Source organism: Natator depressus, chromosome 28 (genome assembly GCF_965152275.1).
Source record: "Natator depressus isolate rNatDep1 chromosome 28, rNatDep2.hap1, whole genome shotgun sequence".
NCBI classification, from domain to species: Eukaryota; Metazoa; Chordata; order Testudines; family Cheloniidae; genus Natator; species Natator depressus.
In genome coordinates, this window is record NC_134261.1 from 2,374,297 (window position 1) to 2,397,220 (window position 22,924).

The following is a 22,924-nucleotide window of genomic DNA, read 5'->3' on the forward strand; positions in this document are numbered from 1 at the left end:
GGTTTCCCAGTATCACCACCAGTGCCACTCGTTATGGGGACAGATGGTTATGAAAACCAATACCCCAGTAAAAGAAAAAAGGTTCTCTCAATCCCAAAGGACCAAGCCCCAGACCCAGGTCAATATACAAATCGGATCTTACCCACAAATCACGCCGTTGCCAACCCTTTAGAATCTAAAGGTTTATTCATAAAAGGAAAAGAGAGAGATGAGAGCTAGAGCTGGTTACATGGAATCAGTTCCATAGAGCAATGGCCGAGTTCTTGGTTCCGGCTTGTAGCAGGGAGGGAAGAAGCTGCAGGTTCAAATCCCGGCTCTGGAGAACATCCCCAGCTGGGATGGGGCTTTCAGGCCTTGGCTCGGAGCTCCGGTTTGTAGCCAAGTCCCTCCAGAGGTAGGAAGCAGGATTGAAGACAAGATGGAGGAGCTGCAGCCGTTTTTTATGCTCTCTTGCCGTGTGGTCTTTCTTTCTTTGTCCCAAGGACAAGCTGTCCAGCCCATGGCCTGGAAAACCCTCAGCGTTCGGTCCACAGGCAGGTCCCTGCACACCTGGCTGAGTCCCCAGGTGTGTCTGCCTTCTCTCAGTGGGTCAGTCGTGTCGCTGATGGTCCTTCGTGGACCATCCAGCAGGCTGGGCAGAGCTGACCCCAGCTTGTCGGGGGCGTCCCCCAGAAGCAGAGCACAAGTTTGAAATGCAGACAGTGCAGAGCCAACACTTGTATCTGTAAATACAAAACTGACACATGCAAACAGACAGCATCGTCATAACCAGCAAACCATCACCTCGCCTTAGTCGCCTTATTTGACCCCCTTTATACATGATTTGGTGCCACTACAGGACCTTGGTTGCAACAATGATCTATACGGTCCCAGATTATGTCAATAACGTCACGGGGGGCAGGACTGCGGGGTTCTCTCTCCGGGGAGGGGAGTGGGGTCTGGAGGTTAGAGTGGGGGGGGCAGGACTCCTGGGTTCTCTCTCCGGGGAGGGGAGTGGGGTCTGGTGGTTAGAGCAGGGGGGGCAGGACTCCTGGGTTCTCTCTCCAGGGAAGGGAATGGGGTCTGGAGGTTAGAGAGGGGGGGCAGGACTTCGGGGTTCTCCTCTCCCGGGGCAGTGCTGTGCAGAGGGCTCACCGTTCGCTGTCCCCCCACAGATGTATGGCCGGATTTACCGGGTGGTGGAGCCCAAGCGCGCCCGCATGAACGCCGCCATGGCCCAGCTGGCCGAGAAGCAGGCGTCCCAGGCCGAGGCACAGGAGAAGCTGCGTGAGGTCTGTCTGCTCGGGGGGAGGTCGGGGGGAGACGCTGGGCTTGCCACGGCTCGGTCCTGCCCCGGCGCAGCGCTGGGGGGCTCACGGCTCTGCCCCCCCAGGTGGCGGAGAAGCTGGAGCGGCTGAAGCAGGAGTACGAGGAGAAGCTGGCGCAGAAGGAGGATCTGCGCAAGCGCTCCGAGGAGATGGAGATCAAGCTGGACCGCGCCGACAAGCTGGTGTCGGGGCTGGCGGGGGAGAAGGTGCGCTGGGAGGAGACGGTGCAGGTGGGTGAGCCGCAGGAGGCTGGGGGGGTGGCCAGGGATCCCAGTGGGGGGGATCTGGGGACGGGGACGGCGATGCCATAGCCAAGCTGGGGTGGGGGCAGGGATCCCAGCGGGGGTGGGGGGATCTGGAGGTAGGGGCTATGGCAGGGAGCAGCCAGGCCAGGGGGTGGGGATCTGGGAGGCGGGGATCCCAGGGTGGGGGGGGGAGTTTACAGGAATCTCACCAGGGGGATCTGGAAGGCGGGGATCCCAGTGCGGGGGGGCTGCAGGGATCATCCCAGCGGGTGGGATCTGGGAGGCGAGGATCCTGGGGTGGGAGTAGAGGCAGGGATCCCAGTGGGCAGGATCTGGGAGGTGGGGATCCCATGAGGGGCAGTGGGGACAGGGATCCCGGTGGCTCAGGGGTCTGAGCCTGGCTCTCTCGGCAGGGGCTGGAGGAGGACCTGGGCTACGTGGTGGGCGACTGCCTGCTGGCCGCCGCCTTCCTGTCCTACATGGGGCCCTTCCTGTCCGGCTACCGCGACGAGATCGTCTCGGACATCTGGATGAAGCAGGTGTCTGGCACCCACGGGCCCTGGGCATGGCACCCCTGAGCGCTCGGCCCTCGGAGCCCTGGCTGCCACCGGCCCCGCCCGGCGCTCTCCTTGGGGGCGGCCCCACACGGCCCGAGGCTCCAGGGGGCAGGCAGGGTCACTGGCTCCATACACTTGCTCCTGTTAGCCCAGCGCCAGGGGGTAGCCGGGGGGCGGGCAGCCCTGGTGACCCTTTGCTCTGTGCCCGCAGATCCGGGAGCTGCAGGTGCCCTGCTCGCCCCGGTTCACCTTCGACAGCTTCCTCTGCAACCCCACCATCGTGCGCACCTGGAACCTGCAGGGGCTGCCCTCCGACGCCTTCTCCACCGAGAACGGGCTCATCGTCACCCGCGGCAACCGGTGGGGGGCCGGGCCGGAGAGCGCCCCGCGGGCATGGGCTGCCTGGCCTGCGCCCCTCCAACCCGCCCGCCCTGCCTCCTGTGCCCCACGGGCCTGCCCCCTGTGCCCCTCCAACCCGACCCTCCCACCCTGCCTCCTGCATCCTGCGGGCCTGCCCCCCTCCCACCCGGCCTGCCTCCTGCATCCCGCGGGCCTGCCCCCGTCCCACCCAGCCTTCCCCCCTCCAACCCGGCCTGCCTCCCGCATCCCGCAGGCCTGCCCCCCTCCAACCCGGCCTGCCTCCCGCATCCCGCAGGCCTGCCCCCCTCCAACCCGGCCTGCCCCCCGCATCCCGCAGGCCTGCCCCCCTCCCACCTGGCCTGCCTCCTGCATCCCGCGGGCCTGCCCCCCTCCAACCCGGCCTGCCCCCCACATCCCGCAGGCCTGCCCCCGTCCCACCCGGCCTGCCCCCCTCCAACCCGGCCTGCCTCCCGCATCCTGCAGGCCTGCCCCCCTCCCACCTGGCCTGCCTCCTGCATCCCGTGGGCCTGCCCCCGTCCCACCCGGCCTGCCTCCCTCCAACCCGGCCTGCCCCCCGCGCCCCACGAGCCTGCCCCCCGCGCCCCACGGGCCTGCCCCCGTCCCACCCGGCCTGCCTCCCGCATCCCGCAGGCCTGCCCCCGTCCCACCCGGCCTGCCTCCCGCATCCCGCAGGCCTGCCCCCCTCCCACCCGGCCTGCCTCCCGCGTCCCGCAGGCCTGCCCCCGTCCCACCCGGCCTGCCTCCCGCATCCCGCAGGCCTGCCCCCCTCCCACCTGGCCTGCCTCCTGCATCCCGCGGGCCTGCCCCCCTCCAACCCGGCCTGCCCCCCACATCCCGCAGGCCTGCCCCCGTCCCACCCGGCCTGCCCCCCTCCAACCCGGCCTGCCTCCCGCATCCTGCAGGCCTGCCCCCCTCCCACCTGGCCTGCCTCCTGCATCCCGTGGGCCTGCCCCCGTCCCACCCGGCCTGCCTCCCTCCAACCCGGCCTGCCCCCCGCGCCCCACGAGCCTGCCCCCCGCGCCCCACGGGCCTGCCCCCGTCCCACCCGGCCTGCCCCCCGCATCCCGCAGGCCTGCCCCCCTCCCACCCGGCCTGCCTCCCGCGTCCCGCAGGCCTGCCCCCGTCCCACCCGGCCTGCCTCCTGCATCCCGTGGGCCTGCCCTCCTCCAACCCATCCTCCCTGCCTCCTGCATCCCGTGGGCCTGCCCTCCTCCAACCCATCCACCCGGCCTCCTGCATCCCGTGGGCCTGCCCTCCTCCAACCCATCCACCCGGCCTCCTGCATCCCGTGGGCCTGCCCCCTGCCCCCCTCCAACCCGATCTGCCTCCTGCCACCCTGCGCCCCTCCAGCCTGGCCCTGCCTGACGCACTGCCCCCAGCAGGCACCCCTCGCCTGGTGCAGAGATGCAGCCACCTCTGGGGCGGGGCGGCTGGTTACACAGGGACTCCTCACCCAGTGCTGAGATGCGGCCACCTCTGGGGCGGGGCGGCTGGTTACCCAGGGACCCCTTGCCCGGCGCCAAGATGCGGCCACCTCTGGGGTGGGACAGTTGGTTACCCAGGGACCCCTTGCCCGGCGCTGAGATGCGGCCACCTCTGGGGCAGGGCGGCTGGTTACCGAGGGACCCCTCGCCCAGCGCTGAGATGCGGCCACCTCTGGGGCGGGGCGGCTGGTTACACAGGGACCCCTCGCCTCGGGTGGGGCATGGCATCCGTTTCCCAGGCACGCTGGCGGGCAGTGGGGCAGGTGAGGCCGGGAAAGGGGGCGAACACTGGGTGCTGGCTGGCGCTGAGATCCCGGCAGGAGGCGGGCCGGCTCCAAGCCCCATTGATCCGCCCCTGTCTTTGTTGCCAGGTGGCCGCTGATGATCGACCCACAGTGCCAGGCCTCCAAGTGGATCAAGAACATGGAGGCGGCCAAGGTGAGCTGCGGAGCCCGGGGGGCTGGGGTCCCCTCACCCCAAGGGGTGGAGCTGATTGGAGCCATGCCCCCTACTAGGCCCCACCCATTTACAGCTGGTTCCCTGCTATGTATCCTCTGTGCTCTCCCCTGTGTCCGGCTGCCTTCCCGGCTCTTTCTCTCCATCCCGTGCCCCCGGGGGATGGCAGCTGGTGAGGGTTGGGGGGAGAGGCTCCGGGAGGGGGGGCTGGCTGCTCACCCCGGCCTTGGCGCCCCCCGCAGGGCCTGAAGATCATTGACCTGCAGATGGGCGACTACCTGCGGGTGCTGGAGCGCGCCGTGCAGTTCGGCTCGCCCGTGCTGCTGCAGAACGTGCAGGAGGAGCTGGACCCCTCGCTCGCCCCCATCCTCAACAAGTCCGTCACCAGAGTGGGTGAGCCAGGACTCCTGGGTTCTCTCCCCGGCTCCGGGAGGGGACTGGGGGCTGGTGGGTTAGAGCAGGGGGGGCTGGGAGCCAGGACTCCTGGCTTCTCTCCCCGGCTCCGGGAGGGGACTGGGGGCTGGTGGGTTAGAGCGGGGGGGCTGGGAGCCAGGACTCCTGGCTTCTCTCCCTGGCTCCGGGAGGGGAGTGGGGGCTGGTGGGTGCAGGGGCTGGCCCGGGGCCCCTGCTCACATCCCCAGGCAGGGCCCGGCTGCGTTGGGGGGGCCCTGACTGCCCTGTGTGCGTGGCAGGCGGGCGTCTGCTGCTGCGGCTGGCGGACAAGGAGGTGGAGTACAGCCCCGAGTTCCGCTTCTACCTCACCACCAAGCTGTCGAACCCCCACTACACCCCGGAGACCTCCTCCCAGACCACCATCGTCAACTTCGCCGTCAAGGAGCAGGTGGGGCTGGGCCGGTTCCTGGGGGCATGGGCGCTGATCCCTCCAGGGCTGGGGGGGTCACTGGGGACTGGAGATGGGGGGCACGTGGGGGCTGGCTTGCTCCAGAGGGGTGGGGGATGGGTTGGGGCACCCAGTCTGCAGCAGCCCGGGCAGGCCCTGACGCCCCTCGTCTCGGCAGGGCTTGGAGGCCCAGCTGCTGGGCACCGTCGTGCGGAAGGAGCGGCCTGAGCTGGAGGAGCAGAAGGACTCGCTCGTGCTCAACATCGCGGCCGGCAAGCGCAAGCTGAAGGAGCTGGAGGACGAGATTCTGAGGTGGGGCTGGGGCGGGGCGGCTGGTTACCCAGGGACCCCTCGCCCGGCGCCGAGATGCGGCCACCTCTGGGGCGGGGCGGCTGGTTATTCAGGGACCCCTCACCCGGCGCTGAGTTACGGCCACCTCTGGGGCGGGGCGGCTGGTTACCCAGGGACCCCTCGCCCGGCGCCAAGATGTGGCCATCTCTGGGGCGGGGCGGCTGGTTATTCAGAGACCCCTCGCCCGGCGCCGAGATGTGGCCACCTCTGGGGCGGGGCGGCTGGTTACCCAGGGACCCCTCGCCCGGCGCTGAGATGTGGCCACCTCTGGGGCAGGGTGGCTGGTTATCTAGGGACCCCTCGCCCACTGCTGAGATTCGGCCCCGTGCCGCATTCCCTGGTGAACAGAAGGGCGGTGTGTCTTACGGGGCACAGGGCAGGATTGGGGGTGTGGCTGCCCTGGCAGGGGGACACTCCCTCGGCGGGAGCCTGCCAACCCTGGGCCGCCGCTCGTCCCCGCAGGCTGCTGAACGAAGCCACCGGCTCGCTGCTGGACGACGTGCAGCTGGTGAACACCCTGCAGACCTCCAAGGTGACAGCCAGCGAGGTGACGGAGCAGCTGGAGACCAGCGAGACCACGGAGATCAAGATCGACACCGCCCGCGAGGTGAGGGGGGCCGGGGCAGCCTGGGCGCACCCCACGGGCTTCAGCCTGGCTCCCTGGCAACGCCAACCGTGCCCAGGGAATGGGGGCCTGGTCCAGGCCCAGCCCTGAATGGGGGCTGGCTCTGCAGGAGGGTCCGTCCGCACTGCGGTTAGACGCCCGCGGCTGGCCCCTGCCGGTGGAGACGTGCCGAGCCCTGGCAGGGCGTGTGGGTAAGGTGTGGGCGCCCCCTGGGAGGCCCGCCCGGGGCTGACGGGCGCCATGCTGCCCCCCAGGCCTACAGGCCCTGCGCCCAGAGAGCCTCCATCCTCTTCTTCGTGCTCAACGACATGGGCCGCATCGACCCCATGTACCAGTTCTCCCTGGACGCCTACATCGACCTCTTCAACATGAGCATCCACAAGAGCCACCGCAGCTCCAAGCTGGAGGAGCGGATCCGCTACCTGAATGAGTACCACACCTACGCCGTGTACAGGTACGGGGCCCCCCCGCGCCGGGAACGGGTACCACACCTACGCCGTGTACAGGTACGGGGGCCCCCCCGCGCCGGGAACGGGTACCACGCCTACGCCGTGTACAGGTACGGGGCCCCCCCGCGCCGGGAACGGGTACCACGCCTACGCCGTGTACGGTACGGGGCCCCCCGCACCGGGAACGGGTACCACGCCTACGCCGTGTACAGGTACGGGGCGCCCCCGCGCCGGGAACGGGTACCACGCCTACGCCGTGTACAGGTACGGGGCCCCCCCGCGCCGGGAACGGGTACCACCCCTACGCCGTGTACAGGTACGGGGGCCCCCCGCGCCGGGAACGGGTACCACGCCTACGCCGTGTACAGGTACGGGCCCCCCCCGCGCCGGGAACGGGTACCACGCCTACGCCGTGTACGGTACGGGGCCCCCCGCGCCGGGAACGGGTACCACGCCTACGCCGTGTACAGGTATGGGGCGCCCCCGCGCCGGGAACGGGTACCACGCCTACGCCGTGTACAGGTACGGGGCCCCCCCGCGCCGGGAACGGGTACCACCCCTACGCCGTGTACAGGTACGGGGGCCCCCCGCGCCGGGAACGGGTACCACGCCTACGCCGTGTACAGGTACGGGGCCCCCCCCGCGCCGGGAACGGGTACCACCCCTACGCCGTGTACAGGTACGGGGGCCCCCCCGCGCCGGGAACAGGTACCACCCCTACGCCGTGTACAGGTACGGGGCCCCCCCCGCGCCGGGCACGGGTACCACGCCTACGCCGTGTACAGGTACGGGGGCCCCCCCGCACCAGGAACGGGCACCACCCCTACGCCGTGTACAGGTACGGGGGCCCCCCGCGCCGGGAACGGGTACGGACCCACCCGCGCGCCGGGTATGAGTACCCCGCACACCAGGTACAGGTACGGGGCCCCCCCATGCCGGGTACAGAGATCTCCTCCTACGCCGTGTACAGGTATGGCCCCCCCGCACCGGGGACAGGTACGGGAACCCCCCACGCCGAGTACGGCTACAGGGAACCCCCACACGCTGTGTACAGTTACAGGACCCCGCGCCGGGGACAGGGACCTCCCACACCGGGGACAGGTACAGGGAACCTCCCCACGCCATGTACAGGTTCAGCTCCCCCCACCGCACCGGGTACAGGTACGGGGACCCCCCCACGCCGTGTAGAGATACGGGACCCCCCCGCCCCTGGCCAGGTACAGCTATGGGGACGCCATCCTACGCCAGGGATGGGGACCAGCCCACAGCGGGTTCAGGTACGGGGACCCCCCCGCGCCGGGGACAGGGATCCCGCCGCCCTACACGAGGTAGAAGTACGGGAACCGCCCCTACGCTGCGTACAGGTACCAGGGCACGGGGATCTGCATCCCCATGCCCCCCCGGCACACGGGGGAGGGGAGAACGGACCCCGGCCTGGCAGGCTGTGCGGGGGCCCTGCAGCGTGTGCCCGCGGGGCATGGGGGAGGAGAGACAGCCCCCAGCTCTGGGGCACGTGCCCGGCGGGACCCCCAGGGATCCTGTCCCACTCCGTGGCTAGCGCCACCTGCCGTCTCCGCAGGTTCACCTGCCGCGGCCTGTTCGAGCGCCACAAGCTGCTCTTCAGCTTCCAGACGTGCGCCAAGATCCTGGAGACCTCGGGCAGCCTCAAGACGGACGAGTACAACTTCTTCCTGCGGGGGGGCGTGGTGAGTGCAGGCAGCGGGCTGCCTCCCCACCGGGGCACCCTTCTCCCTGAAACGCAGCTGTTAGGGCCACCAGCGAAGGGAGGGCTGACCCCAACGCCCCCGGGCAGCGCTAGGGGGCGCTGTGGGGCAGGGAGCGGGGCGGGGGGCTCAGCAGGGGGCGCTCTCCCCTGGCAGGCAGGGCTGGCCCCAGGGCAGCGCTAGGGGGCGCTGTGGGGCAGGGAGCGGAGCAGGGGGCTCAGCAGGGGGCGCCTCCCCTGGGCAGTGCTAGGGGGCGCTGTGGGGCAGGGAGTGGAGCAGGGGGCTCAGTAGGGGGCGCTCTCCCCTGGCAGGCAGGGCTGGCCCCAGGGCGGCACTAGGGGGCGCTGTGGGGCAGGGAGCGGGGCAGGGGGCTCAGCAGGGGGTGCTCTCCCCTGGCAGGCAGGGCTGGCCCCAGGGCGGCACTAGGGGGCGCTGTGGGGCAGGGGGCTCAGCAGGGGGCGCTCTCCCCTGGCAGGCAGGGCTGGCCCCAGGGCGGGGCTAGGGGGCGCTGTGCTGCCGGAGGTGCCATTTTACAGTGCGCTCTAGCCCAGCGGTGCTGCCCCCCTTGTTGTCAGTCCCTTCACCAGGTGGGGCGGCAACCCTGGCGTCCTGGCCGTATTTGCCTCCTAACCCCCTGGGGGCTGGGGCGCGGCCCTGGCAGATGTTGCCTGGCCTCTGGCCCCCGTCACTCTGCTGGGGCCCCCGGCACCCCTCTGGGCGCGTTGGACGGGTGTGGGGGGTCTCACTCCGCCTGGTGCCCGACTCAGTTTCCCCCCACAGGTGCTGGACCGAGAGGGGCAGATGGACAACCCCTGCAGCGGCTGGCTGGCCGACACCTACTGGGACAACATCACCGAGCTGGACAAGCTCACCAACTTCCACGGCATCATGAACTCCTTCGAGCAGTACCCACGGGACTGGCACCTCTGGTACACCAGCGCAAAGCCCGAGAAGGCCCTGCTGCCAGGTCAGCCGCGGGCACAGGCGCCGGGACTCCTGGGTTCTCTCCCCGGCGCTGGGAGGGGAATGGGGGCTGGTGGGTTAGAGCAGGGGGGGCTGGGAGCCAGGACTCCTGGGTTCTCTCCCCGGCGCTGGGAGGGGAATGGGGGCTGGTGGGTTAGAGCAGGGGGGCTGGGAGCCAGGACTCCTGGGTTCTCTCCCCAGCTCTGGGAGGGGAATGGGGGCTGGTGGGTTAGAGCAGGGGGGGCTGGGAGCCAGGACTCCTGGGTTCTCTCCCCGGCACTGGCCAGGTAAGTCCAGAACAACGATAAGGAAACCAGGTGGTTTCCTCTCTGCCTCCTGCTGACGCTCTGCATGGTGCCGCGTGCCCAGTGGTGATGCCAGGCGGGGGCAGTGGGGGGGGCCATGGCTATCTCCCCACTGCCTCCTGGCTCCCTCAGACTCCTCGGCGACCCCCCAACAGCGCGATGCCCTGGGCAGACCCCTGGGCACGGGGCTGCCCCGCCAGCGACCCGCCATCAGCCTCCCCTCCCCATGTCGCCCCCTGCAGGCGAGTGGGAGAACTCCTGCAACCAGATGCAGAGGATGCTGGTGGTGCGGTCCCTGCGGCCGGACCGCGTGGCCTTCTGCGTCACCTACTTCATCGTCTCCAACCTGGGCTCCCAGTTCATCGAGCCGCCCGTGCTGAACATGAAGTCGGTGAGTGGGCGGGGGGGGCGCTCTGCTCCCCCTCCCTGGGTGAAGGGATCGGCCAGCGGCAGACAGATGTGGGAGCCTGTGGAACTCCCTGCCACTGGTTGCCTTTACACGGGACCCCAGGGTCCCCTTTCAGACGGGTGGCGGGATCAGGGCAGTGAAACCATTGTCCTGGGCCCCCCGGCTCCCCAAGAGGACCCCTCCCCGACCCACACCATGGCACAACAGGCCCCGGCTGTTCCTCAGGGATATCTGGTGCAGGCAACAACTGGAGGCAGGATCCCAGTCTGCACGGACCCAAGGGTCTGATCCAGGGGGGCAGGGAGGAGGCGGGACGCCGGGGTAGATGGGCCTCTGTGGCCACACAAACTGGCCTTCCACCCTGCCACCGCCCCCACTTTCCCTGCCTTCCCCCGCCCCAGCACACGGGGCAGCCAGGATCACTGCCCCCCCTACGGAGCATACAGCTTCCCTCCCCCGGCTGCAGGTGGTGGAGGACTCCACGCCCCGGACCCCCCTGATCTTCGTGCTGTCCCCCGGCGTGGACCCCACCTCCTCGCTGCTGCAGCTGGCCGAGCAGTCGGGCATGGCCCAGCGCTTCCATGCTCTGTCGCTGGGGCAGGGCCAGGCCCCCATCGCCACCCACATGATCCAGGAGGGGGTCCGGGACGGTGAGTGTGCCATAGCCCCTCTACTGCCAGCAGCTCCAGGGGATCCTGGTGTTACAGGACGGCAGCGCCTCTCTGGGTGAATGGGGTGCCAGGCCACAGGAGCCTCTGCTGTCATCTGACACACAGACCCACACACACACAGTGCCCACCCCAGGACTGACACAGTCCCAGCCTGACACACACACACGCCCCCCACTGCCTCACACGCACAAATCCCCCGTCGCACGTGCTCCCCGCCACCCCCAGAGCCTCCCATGGCAGAGCTGGGGCTGGGGGCCCGGCCCGATGCCAGGGGTCGCTGCCGAAGGTGACGGACCAGGGGACCCCCTGCCCGAGGCTCGGTCAGGGCCTGATGGTCTGTCGCGTTTGCTGGCCCCTAATGCCACGTGGCACCCTGTGCCCGCAGGGCTGGGGCCGAGGGGCAGCGGGCACAGAGATGGGGGCCCAGCCAGTGCATCCAAGCCAGAGCCCAGAGCAAGATCAACCCGCTAGGGTCTGTTCCAGACCCAGGAGGACCCTGCTGGACGGGAGGCCGTGACTCCAGTACAGCTGGAGGTGGGATCCGGCAAGGCTCTGGGCCCAGCCAGCCGGGGGACCCGTGGGTGGGATCCGGGGAGGCTCTGGGCCCAGCCAGCCAGGGAACTCGTGGGTGGGATCTGGGGAGGCTCTGGGCCTGGCTGGCTGGGGGACCCAGGAGTGGGATCCGGGGAGGCTCTGGGCCCTGCTGGCCGGGGGACCCAGAGGTGGGATCCGGGGAGGCTCTGGGCCCTGCTGGCCGGGGGACCCATGGGTGGGATCTGGGGAGGCTCTGGGCCCTGCCGGCTGGGGGACCCAGGAGTGGGATCCGGGGAGGCTCTGGGCCCTGCTGGCCGGGGGACCCATGGGTGGGATCTGGGGAGGCTCTGGGCCCTGCCGGCTGGGGGACCCAGGAGTGGGATCCGGGGAGGCTCTGGGCCCGGCCAGCCAGGGGACTCGTGGGTGGGATCTGGGGGTGGGATCCAGGGAGGCACTGGGCCCTGCCGGCTGGGGGACCCAGGGGTGGGATCCGGGGAGGCTCTGGCCCAGCCGGTGGGAACCCTGGCGTCCGGGAGGCCCATTCGCCTCTCCCCTGTGCTCGCTGACAGGGAACTGGGTGTTCCTGGCCAACTGCCACCTCTCGCTCTCCTGGATGCCGCAGCTGGACAAGCTGGTGGAGCAGCTGCAGGTGGAGGAGCCGCACCCGGCCTTCCGCCTCTGGCTCAGCTCCAGCCCCCACCCCGACTTCCCCATCTCCATCCTGCAGGCCGGCATCAAGATGACCACGGAGCCCCCCACGGTGAGAGGGGCACCCGCCCTGCCCTGTGCCAGCCGTGCCCGTGCTGAGCCGCGTGCTCCGGCAGGGCAGGGGCAGCCAGGTGACCGCGCTGAGCCCCTCCCCCTCTCCCTGGCAGGGTCTCAAGGCCAACATGAAGCGCCTGTACCAGCTGGTCACGGAGCCGCAGTTCGGGCGCTGCACCAAGCCGGCCAAGTACAAGAAGCTGCTGTTCGCCCTCTGCTTCTTCCACAGCGTCCTGCTGGAGCGCAAGAAATTCCTGCAGCTCGGCTGGAACGTGGTGTACGGCTTCAACGACTCCGACTTCGAGGTGGGGGGGCCGTGGCCAGACCCTACGGTAACAACCCCCCGCCATAGCCAGAGCCAAAGATAACCACCCCCCGGCACTCCCCGAGCCAACGGTAACAACCCCCAGTCACCACCGCCAGAGCCAACGGTAACAACCCCCCGGCACTCCCCGAGCCAACGGTAACAACCCCCCGGCACTCCCCAAGCTAACGGTAACAACCCCCCGTCACTACCGCCAGAGCCAACGGTAACAACCCCCAGTCACCACCACCAGAGCCAACGATAACAACCCCCCGGCACTCCCCGAGCCAACGGTAACAACCCCCCGTCACCACCGCCAGAGCCAACAGTAACAACCCCCCGGCACCGCCGCCCGAGCCAACGGTAACAACCCCCAGTCACCACCGCCAGAGCCAACGGTAACAACCCCCCTGTCACCACCGCCAGAGCCAACAGTAACAACCCCCCGGCACCGCCAGAGCCAAAGATAACCACCCCCCGGCACTCCCCGAGCCAACGGTAACAACCCCCCGTCACTACCGCCAGAGCCAACGGTAACAACCCCCAGTCACCACCACCAGAGCCAACGATAACAACGTCCCGCCACCGCCAGAGCCAACGATAACAACGTCCCGCCACTGCCAGAGCCAAAGATAACCACCCCCCGGCATCCCCCGAGCCAACGGTAACAACCCCCCATCACCACCGCCAGAGCCAACAGTAACAACCCCCCGGCACCGCCAGAGCCAACGGTAACAACCCCCCGGCACCACCGCCAGAGCCAACAATAATAACGCCCCGCCACCGCCAGAGCCAACGATAACAACCCCCCGGCACTCCCCGAGCTAACGGTAACAACCCCCCGGCACTACCGCCAGAGCCAACGGTAACAACTCCCAGTCACCACCACCAGAGCCAACGGTAACAACCCCCCGGCACTCCCCGAGCCAACGGTAACAACCCCCCGTCACCACCGCCAGAGCCAACAGTAACAACCCCCCGGCACCGCCGCCAGAGCCAACGGTAACAACCCCCAGTCACCACCGCCAGAGCCAACGGTAACAACCCCCCCGTCACCACCACCAGAGCCAACAGTAACAACCCCCCGGCACCGCCGCCCGAGCCAACGGTAACAACCCCCAGTCACCACCGCCAGAGCCAACGGTAACAACCTCCCCGTCACCACCAGAGCCAACGATAACAACCCCCCGGCACTCCCCGAGCTAACGGTAACAACCCCCCGTCACTACCGCCAGAGCCAACGGTAACAACCCCCAGTCACCACCACCAGAGCCAACGATAACAACCCCCCGGCACTCCCCGAGCCAACGGTAACAACCCCCCGTCACTACCGCCAGAGCCAACAGTAACAACCCCCCGGCACCGCCAGAGCCAAAGATAACCACCCCCCAGCATCCCCCAAGCCAACGGTAACAACCCCCCGTCACCACCGCCAGAGCCAACAGTAACAACCCCCCGGCACCGCCAGAGCCAACGATAACCACCCCCCGGCACCGCCACCACCACTGCCAGAGCCAATGATAACAAACCTGCCACCACCAGAGCCAACGATAACCACCCCCCGTCACTCCCCCATGCCAGTGATAACCACCCCCCCGTCACCCCCAGAGCCAGCGATAACAATCCTCCGCCACTACCACCCATGGACCCTACAACAACAAACCCCTGAACCTGGTAATAGTGGCCCCTGAAGCCCACCCGAGTGGACACTGCGGACCCTGTACCATTGGCATGGTGCCGGCTGTGCCCCCCAGGTGTCGGAGAACCTGCTGAGCCTGTACCTGGACGAGTATGAGGAGACGCCTTGGGACGCCCTCAAGTACCTGATCGCAGGCGTCAACTACGGGGGCCACGTGACGGACAGCTGGGACCGGCGCCTGCTCACCACCTACATCAACGACTACTTCTGCGAGCAGAGCCTGGTCACGCCCTTCTACAAGTATGGGGGCGGGGCCAAGGGGGAGGCGGGGCCTTCTCAGCGTCTACCTCCACCCCTCCTCTTGCGAGTAGTGTTGGTTCCTGTTCAGCCCACCCATGGGCCCCCGATCCACCCTTGGTTCCTTCTCCACCACCTTTGGCCTGGCGTCCCCACTTCCATCTGCCCCGAGACTCGTTTACATGGGTGGTTCGGTGTAGCTTCAGTTGATACTGGTTTTCCCCTTTGTTTGTTCTGTCCCCATCTGAGGGTTGTTCTGGGCTTTTCGTGATCCGGATCCCCCTTCTCCTTCCCGACTACCTCTGGATCCTGGTTGTGATGGGTTTGGTCACAGAGACCCCCTTGGGACTGTCACCTGACGTACTGGAATTACCTCTGAGCCCGTTTTCCCTGCCAGACTGGGACTCCAGAACCCTGCCTTGTTGAGCCAGACACGCCAGCCTGCTGCAACCCAGACCCAGGTCTGGTCCATGCCCCCAGAGCTGCAGACTTTACCTAAAAACAGCTCAGCAGGTCTCCTATCACCAGCACCCAGACACCCAGTTCCCAATGGGATCCAAACCCCAAATAAATCCATTTTACGCTGTATGAGGCTTATACAGGGTAAACTCATCAATTGTCCGCCCTCTACAGCACTGATAGAGAGAGGTGCACAGCTGTCCATCCCCCCCGGTATTAATACTTGCTCTGGGTTTATTAATAAACAAAAGTGATTGTATTAAGTATAAAAAGTAGGATTTCAGTGGTTTCAACTACTAACAGACAGAGCAAAGTAAGTCACCAAGCAAAAACACGTAAATCTAAGCCCAATACATTAAGAAACTGAATACAGGTAAAATCTCACCCTCAGAGATGGTCCAATAAGCTTCTTTCACAAACTAGACTCCTTCCTAGTCCGGGCCCAATCCTTCCCCCGGTACTGTCCTTGTTAGTTTCAGCAGACAGCTCCGGTGGAAACTAGTTGTTTCCCCTTTGTTCTGTTCCACCCCCTTTTATAGCTTTGGCACAAGGCGGGAATCTTTTGTCTCGCTGGGTCCCCACCCTTCCTTCTAAATGGAAAAGCACCAGGTTTCAGATGGATTCCAGTATCAGGTGACATGTTCACATGTCCTGTTAGACCCCAGCCTCCATTCTTCCTGGGCTGGCTCACTTGGACACAGGAAGGCTTGCAGGTAGATAAACCATTTACAACCAATTGTCCTAGTCAATGGGAGCCATCAAGATTCTAAACCACCATTAATGGCCCACACTTTGCATAATTCCGATAGGACCTTAGAGTTAGACTTTTGTAGCTTCAGATACAAGAACGATACATGCATACAAATAGGAGGAACATATTCAGTAGATTATAAGCTTTATAATGATACGTTCCAAGAGACCTTTTGCACAAAGCATATTCCAGTTACATCATATTCACACTTATAAGCATATTTCCATAAAACATATGGAGTGTAACGTCACACTGGTCACCAGATGCGCCCCTCAGACATCCGCTGGTACCGACAAGAGGAGCAGGCACATTAGCTCTCATAAGAGGTCTCCATCACCGACCCCAAAGGCAGCTCCCGAAGCGTCAAGTGTCCGTAGTGCTGACATGCTCCAGACGGGTACCTGCCTCAGTTCTGAAGCCCTCTGCCTATGCACCGTTGGTACCGTGGGCGTCTAGGTATTTGATAGAACTTGTTGTGGCAAAGGAGACAGAGTCTCCATTGCTCACTGGTCCCGGACAGCTCTCCGTGCTGAGATCTTCTGTGTCACCAACTCTGCATTTTCATGGAGATCTTCGTCAACCATTCAGGGGGAACAGTTATCAACCTCCTGATGAGCCTTCTGATCGGCAGATTTCAGTTCCGGGTTCTCCCGTCTGTTCATTTCCTGCCTGTTCTGAGAACGGAAGCTAGATGACCTCATCTCCCCTCTACATGGTATGACTGATGGTGGATGCCTTCTCCTTTGCCATCTGCCCCCCCCCCCGTGACCTACTGGGAGCTCTAAGCCGTGAACTGCCAGCGATGTAGAAGGGTTCCGGGTCGTTCTCACAAGGAGCGGGAGAAATACTATTTTCCGGCAAGGACGCAGAGTTTTGATTTTTCACACCCGACACTGAACTCCTGGTTGTGGAGGCACTTAAGCGCGGTTGACAACATGATACCAAGTCTACCCCTACTGCAAGGAGCAGAAATACCTCAATCTCTTCGGTCTCAAGTTACTTCTCTGCAAGGTTGCAATTCAGAAGAGCAAACTGCCCGGCGCTTATGGCAAAATCCGACCATCTGAAGTCCAATAAATTCAACACCTTGATTGAGCACGTCCCAGAGGAGCACCGGGTACAATGTAAAGCCATTGGAAGGGTAACTCTTAGCGAGAACATCATTACAGACCTCCTTAGATGCAGCTGATACTGGGTCTACGGATGACTCTCTTCACACCGTTTGGGTCCCTCGTGATCTGGGGAGCCCATTCCAGTACAGATTGTCCACTCCACAAGAATCTACAGCTACACTGTCCCATCCTCCTTCCGCCCTATGGATATCGTCTTTCCCATTTCCGACCTGCGCGGGAGAGAGTAACGTCTGACAAGTGGGTTTTGGAGGTCAGAACAGCCGTTTCACCTCCCCTTCCCCGTCTCTTTTCTCTACAATCTGCTGGGCTTCTGCCATCGCCGGGCAATGATCTATTGGTGATGGCACCTGTTGGCACTCACGACACTGGATCGCGCGCAGGCTGGAGATGCCTTCAGAGAACTTGGGCACGTGCCAAAGAAGAACAGCCATGTGATGTAATGTAGTGCCAATCTTTAAAAAAGGGAAGAAGGAGGATTCTGGGAACTACAGGCCAGTCAGCCTCACCTCAGTTCCCGGAAAAATCATGGAGCAGGTCCTCAAGGAATCAATCCTGAAGCACTTACATGAGAGGAAAGTGATCAGGAACAGTCAGCATGGATTCACCAAGGGTAGGTCATGCCTGATTAATCTAATCGCCTTCTATGATGAGATTACTGATTCTGTGGATGAAGGGAAAGCAGTGGATGTATTGTTTCTTGACTTTAGCAAAGCTTTTGACACGGTCTCCCACAGTATTCTTGTCAGCAAGTTAAAGAAGTCTGGGCTGGATGAATGCACTATAAGGTGGGTAGAAAGTTGGCTAGATTGTCGGGCTCAATGGGTAGTGATCAATGGCTCCATGTCTAGTTGGCAGTCGGTGTCAAGTGGAGTGCCCCAAGGGTCGGTCCTGGGGCCGGTTTTGTTCAATATCTTCATAAATGATCTGGATGATGGTGTGGATTGCACTCTCAGCAAATTTGCGGATGATACTAAACTGGGAGGAGTGGTAGATACGCTGGAGGGCAGGGATAGGATACAGAGGGACCTAGACAAATTGGAGGATTGGGCCAAAAGAAACCTGATGAGATTCAATAAGGATAAGTGCAGGGTCCTGCACTTAGGACGGAAGAACCCAATGCACCGCTACAGACTAGGGACCGAATGGCTAGGCAGCAGTTCTGCGGAAAAGGACCTAGGGGTGACAGTGGACGAGAAGCTGGATATGAGTCAGCAGTGTGCCCTTGTTGCCAAGAAGGCCAATGGCATTTTGGGATGTATAATAGGGGCATAGCGAGCAGATCGAGGGACGTGATCGTTCCCCTCTATTCGACATTGGTGAGGCCTCATCTGGAGTACTGTGTCCAGTTTTGGGCCCCACGCTACAAGAAGGATGTGGATAAATTGGAGAGAGTCCAGCGAAGGGCAACAAAAATGATTAGGGATCTGGAACACATGACTTATGAGGAGAGGCTGAGGGAACTGGGATTGTTTAGTCTGCAGAAGAGAAGAATGAGGGGAGATTTGATAGCTGCTTTCAACTACCTGAGAGGTGGTTCCAGAGAGGATGGTTCTAGACTATTCTCAGTGGTAGAGGAGGACAGGACAAGGAGTAATGGTCTCAAGTTGCAGTGGGGGAGGTTTAGGTTGGATATTAGGAAAAACTTTTTCACTAGGAGGGTGGTGAAACACTGGAATGCGTTACCTAGGGAGGTGGTGGAATCTCCTTCCTTAGAAGTTTTTAAGGTCAGGCTTGACAAAGCCCTGGCTCGGATGATTTGTTTGGGGATTGGTCCTGCTTTGAGCAGGGGGTTGGACTAGATGACCTCCTGAGGTCCCTTCCAACCTTGATATTCTATGATTCTATGATCTTCTCGGAGCTCCTTCCTGTCTCATGAGCGAAGGAAGCGAGACGGCAGAAGGTTCTGGGAATGATCCGCCGGCGAGCCAAAGTGCTGTCGGGTTCTGATTGTGTGGAACGTTGGTCCACAGGCTGTGAGGCCAGGGCTGTATGGCAGAGGGGGGCGAGTCTCCTCGGGGACAGGCGGCAGGAGTGAGTGTGCAAGTGAGACGTGTAAGTGAGATGGTGAGAACAAAATGAATCAAGGAATCAAAGGAGATGAAGAGATTCCTGAATTGCCTGGAGCCTGGGTGACAGGAGGAATTGGACTTGCTCATTCTTGAGCATTGATTCAAGCTAGCTGGTGTTACTGGAACCTGGCAGGATGATTCCCGTGCCTGAAATGTTAAATCGGTGGCATCGCCCTATTTGGGAAGGCTCGAGGGGGCAAAAATGGCATTGCCTGTTGCCGAGTCACAGACTCGAAAATGCTCTCGAATGCTTATGGATCAATGTCCTACCAGATGAAGCACAAGATGGGGAGAGTCATTAGCTGGTGTCTGCTCCAGCCCACCAAACCACACTAGGGAACAGGTTGGCCACCTCCTTGTGCATCTATCTATAATGTGTAGGGAGAAAAATCCCCAGCGAAAGTCCAGAGCAGTAATATATATATTGGGTGCTTTAATAGGCCAATTTCACAAAGCTGAAAACAATTATGAGCCACATCAGCTGGGAGGAAGAATTTCATCTGAAGAATGTGAATGATAATTGGGAATCGTTGCAGAAGAGACCCCAAAAGCTGACCTTGTTTAGAGGGGCAGTGAAGGCAGCTATATATATAACAAATGGAAGAAAGGGGAAATTGATATTCATGAGTATAAATCAAAAGTTGGGAATTGTAGAAAATTGATCAGGGAAACCGAGGAACACAAGGAGAAATCTATGGCTAGCAGAGTTAAAGACAATAAAATGGAGTTTTTTAAATATAGTAGGAACAAAAAGAAGCCTGACAATGGTATTGGTCCATTACTAGTTGGAAATGATAGACTTATAAAGAATAATGCAGAAAAGGCCGAAACGTTCAAGAAATATTTCTGTTCTGTATTTGGAGAAAAAACACGATATAGTCTCATCATATGGTGATAACACTCATTCAGTTCCACTAGTGTCTCTGGAGGATGTTAAACAGAAGCTACTAAAGTCAGACATTTTAAAATTGGCAGGTCCAGATAACGTGCATGCAAGAGTTTTAAAAGAGCTGGCCAAGGAGCTCTCTGGGTGGTTAATGTTGATATTCAATCAGTCTTGGAGCACTGAGGAAGTTCTGGAAGAAAGCTAATGTGCCAATTTTAAGAAAGGGTAAACAGAATGACACAGGTAATTATAGGCCTGTCAGCCTGACATCAATGATGGAGCAACTGATAAGGGACTGGATTAAAAAAGAATTAAAGGAGAGTAACATAATTAATGCAAATCAAGATGGAAAACAGATCCTGTCAAACGAACTTGATATTTTTTGAGGAGATGACAGGTTTGGTCAATAGATGTAATAACGCTGACTAATCAAATGAACAGGGCACCCATTCAATGGGTTAAAAACTGGCTGGCAGGGCTCAAAATGGAATAGTAAACGGGGAATTGTCACCCAGCGAGTGTTTCCCGTGGGGTCCCGCAGGGGTCGCCTCTTGGCCATACACTGATGAACATCCTTATCAGTGACGGAAGGAAACAGCAACTCTTCCCTGCTCGAGTCTGCAGAGGAGACGCAAATTGGGGGAGTGGGACGGGACAAGGCCGGGGCCTCTGCCCTGGGAAGCAGGGATGCTGAAGTTGCCGGGGGGGTCGTGGTGCACCACTGCAGAGGGGCACCCAAGTGACCCAGCTCAAAGGAGACGGAGGGCAGTAACTGTGGCACTTTGAGCTGTGCCCCCTTCATGGGTGCTCCCCTGCCTGCCCCTCTCCCTCTCTCCTCGGGGTCTCCTGTGAGGATTGCTTGCCCCATGCAGGCAAAAATAGCCTCAGTGGGGGATGGCAAAGGGTGGGAGGGGAGTGAATGGAGACAGCTGGGGCAGAGGACGGGGTGCTGGGGGGCTGTAGTGGAGGGCACATAGAAGAGGGGGCTGGGGACTCTTGGGGGCTGAGCAGTTGCGAGCCCTGACTCTCCCCGTGCCACCAGGCTGTCGGTGCTCGACACCTACTACATCCCCAAGGATGGGATCCTGGCCTCCTACCGGGAGTACATCAGCATGCTGCCCAGCATGGACCTGCCCGAGGCCTTCGGCCAGCACCCCAACGCCGACGTGGCCTCCCAGATCACCGAGGCCAGGACCCTCTTTGAGACCCTGCTGTCCCTGCAGCCCCAGATCACGCCCAGCGGGGCCGCCGGGCAGAGCCGCGAGGACAAGGTACCCGGCGGCAGGGAGACCCGGGCTCCAGTGCCACGTGCACTTCAGAGGGGAGGGTCCTGGGTGCTGCCAGCTGGGCCCAGGGGTCTGCTCCCTAGATCCAGGGCAGCCGGTGAGGAGGGGCACCGGGGCAATCAGGTACCGCCACCAACTCTCCAGGCTGCCTGCAGACTCAAGAGAGCCGCCCGCAGTTCTGGGGCAGGGGGTCTCCATCCCATGGGGACACCCCCACAGCCGCTGCACACCTGTGGTTCTGGGGCAGGGGGGCTCCATCCCGTGGGGACCTCCCCCAGGCTCCGCCCGCCAGTGGCTCACACGCCCCTCGCCCGGCAGGTCCTGGAGCTGTCAGCCGACGTGCTGAGCAAGATCCCGCAGGAGCTGGACTACAGGGGCACCCAGAAGGTGCTGGCTGACGACCCATCACCTCTCAACGTGGTGCTGCTGCAGGAGATCCAGCGCTACAATGCCCTGCTGCAGGTCATCAGGTCAGCGCCACGGCCTGGGGGGCATGAGCCCCGGTCCAGCTTAGCTGTTATCCCCACCCAAGGGACTGCCTTTCCGTGGGGCTGTGCAGTGCGGCAGGGTGGGGCCCCGATCTCGGTCAGGGGGGTCTGGGCAGCACCCGGCGCGACGGGGCCCCAATCTCAGTTGGGGGTCTGGACAGCACCCGGCGCGACGGGGCCCCAATCTCAGTTGGGGGTCTGGGCAGCACCCGGCGCGATGGGGCCCCAATCTCAGTTGGGGGTCTGGGCAGTACCCGGTGCGACAGGGCCTGATCTCGGTCAGGGGGTGAGGGGGTCTGGGCAGCGCATAGCATGACGGGGCCCCAGTCTCGGTGGGAGGGGGGAATCTGGGCAGCACCCAGCACGACAGGGCCCCAATCTCGGCCGGGGGGTCTGGGCAGCAACCGGACTTCAGCAAACCCCTGCCCAGCCCTCCTGCAGGTCAGAGAGCCGGGATACTCCAGCCCAGGGGGCCTGGAGCCAAACGTGGGATCCCAGTGGGGAGCTCCTCTGGGCCCAGGAGAGACCGGGGGCAGCGCTGGAGCCTGGGTGTGGGGCTCGCCAAGGGGGACCCCGCATGACCTGTGTCCTCCCCCCTAGATCCTCGCTGGTGGAGCTGGAGAAGGGCATCCAGGGGCTGGTGGTCATGTCCACCACCTTGGAAGAGATCTTCAACTGCATCTTCGACGCCCGTGTGCCCCCCATGTGGGAGAGGGTAAGGGCACCCCCGGCTGGGGGGAGCGCTGGAGTCGCTGCCCCATGGGAGAGCCCCCTACCCTTCCTGGGGGCCCAGGGACTCCCCAGTGCTGCCCTCCCGTGCGCTCCCAATGGAGCAGGCTGGGGGTGCCAGGGGTGTCTGGCTTTGGGGCTACCGGTGGGTCGATTGGGAAGGTTCCTGCCCCTCCCCGATCAAACCTTCAACTGCTGTGGGCGGGGCTTGCAGGAGAACCACCCCCTTTATCCCCTCCCATGCCCACCTCCCAGGAGTGGAGGGTGAGGAGCCCCTGTGGAGAGGGCGGGGCAGCAAAGCTAGGAATGGGGCTCCTGGGTGATCTGTGCCTCAGTTTCCCTGTGTGTGAAAGGCTCCAAGTGCTGGGGGGCAAGCGATGCTGAGCTGTGCCGCGTGCCTGCCCCCCCTCCAGGCTTACCCCTCGCAGAAGCCGCTGGCCGCCTGGACCCGGGACCTGGGCCAGCGGGTGGAGCAGTTTGCCCGCTGGGCCGAGACGGCGCATCCCCCCGTGCTCTTCTGGCTCTCGGGCTTCACCTTCCCCACCGGGTTCCTGACAGCCGTGCTGCAGGCAGCCGCCCGCCAGAACAACGTGGGTACTGCTGGGGGGCAGGGAGCCAGGACGCCTGGGTTCTCTCCCGGCTCTGGGAGGGGAGCGGGGGCTGGTGGGTCAGAGGAGGGGGGGCTGGAAGCCAGGACGCCTGGGTTCTCTCCCCAGCTCTGGGAGGGGAGTGGGGGCTGATGGGTTAGAGCAGGGGGGCAGGGAGCCAGGACGCCTGGGTTCTCTCCCAGCTCTGGGAGGGGAGTGGGGTCGGGTGGGT

The 22,924-nt window shown here is 63.4% G+C and overlaps 1 protein-coding gene and 1 long non-coding RNA gene across 2 annotated transcripts in view; one reads left to right on the forward strand and one right to left on the reverse strand.

Moving 5' to 3' along the window:
• DNAH2 (dynein axonemal heavy chain 2) overlaps positions 1 to 22,924 on the forward strand; it is a 110,010-nt gene that overhangs the window by 84,733 nt on the left and 2,353 nt on the right. The window contains exons 65-85 of the mRNA XM_074941231.1: positions 1,155 to 1,271; positions 1,373 to 1,537; positions 1,966 to 2,091; positions 2,321 to 2,469; positions 4,346 to 4,412; positions 4,673 to 4,823; positions 5,123 to 5,271; positions 5,450 to 5,583; positions 6,085 to 6,229; positions 6,502 to 6,701; positions 8,276 to 8,402; positions 9,201 to 9,387; positions 9,931 to 10,079; positions 10,564 to 10,747; positions 11,872 to 12,062; positions 12,178 to 12,369; positions 14,123 to 14,307; positions 20,645 to 20,873; positions 21,207 to 21,358; positions 21,977 to 22,091; positions 22,519 to 22,695. Of these exons, the coding sequence (XP_074797332.1) occupies positions 1,155 to 1,271; positions 1,373 to 1,537; positions 1,966 to 2,091; positions 2,321 to 2,469; positions 4,346 to 4,412; positions 4,673 to 4,823; positions 5,123 to 5,271; positions 5,450 to 5,583; positions 6,085 to 6,229; positions 6,502 to 6,701; positions 8,276 to 8,402; positions 9,201 to 9,387; positions 9,931 to 10,079; positions 10,564 to 10,747; positions 11,872 to 12,062; positions 12,178 to 12,369; positions 14,123 to 14,307; positions 20,645 to 20,873; positions 21,207 to 21,358; positions 21,977 to 22,091; positions 22,519 to 22,695 (3,291 nt within the window). The remainder of the gene's footprint in view (positions 1 to 1,154; positions 1,272 to 1,372; positions 1,538 to 1,965; positions 2,092 to 2,320; positions 2,470 to 4,345; positions 4,413 to 4,672; positions 4,824 to 5,122; positions 5,272 to 5,449; positions 5,584 to 6,084; positions 6,230 to 6,501; positions 6,702 to 8,275; positions 8,403 to 9,200; positions 9,388 to 9,930; positions 10,080 to 10,563; positions 10,748 to 11,871; positions 12,063 to 12,177; positions 12,370 to 14,122; positions 14,308 to 20,644; positions 20,874 to 21,206; positions 21,359 to 21,976; positions 22,092 to 22,518; positions 22,696 to 22,924) is intronic.
• Positions 16,236 to 22,924, reverse strand: part of LOC141978884 (uncharacterized) — a 28,073-nt gene continuing 21,384 nt past the window's right edge. Inside the window, exon 2 of the long non-coding RNA XR_012636438.1 lies at positions 16,236 to 16,856. This is a non-coding gene — a long non-coding RNA (uncharacterized LOC141978884). The remainder of the gene's footprint in view (positions 16,857 to 22,924) is intronic.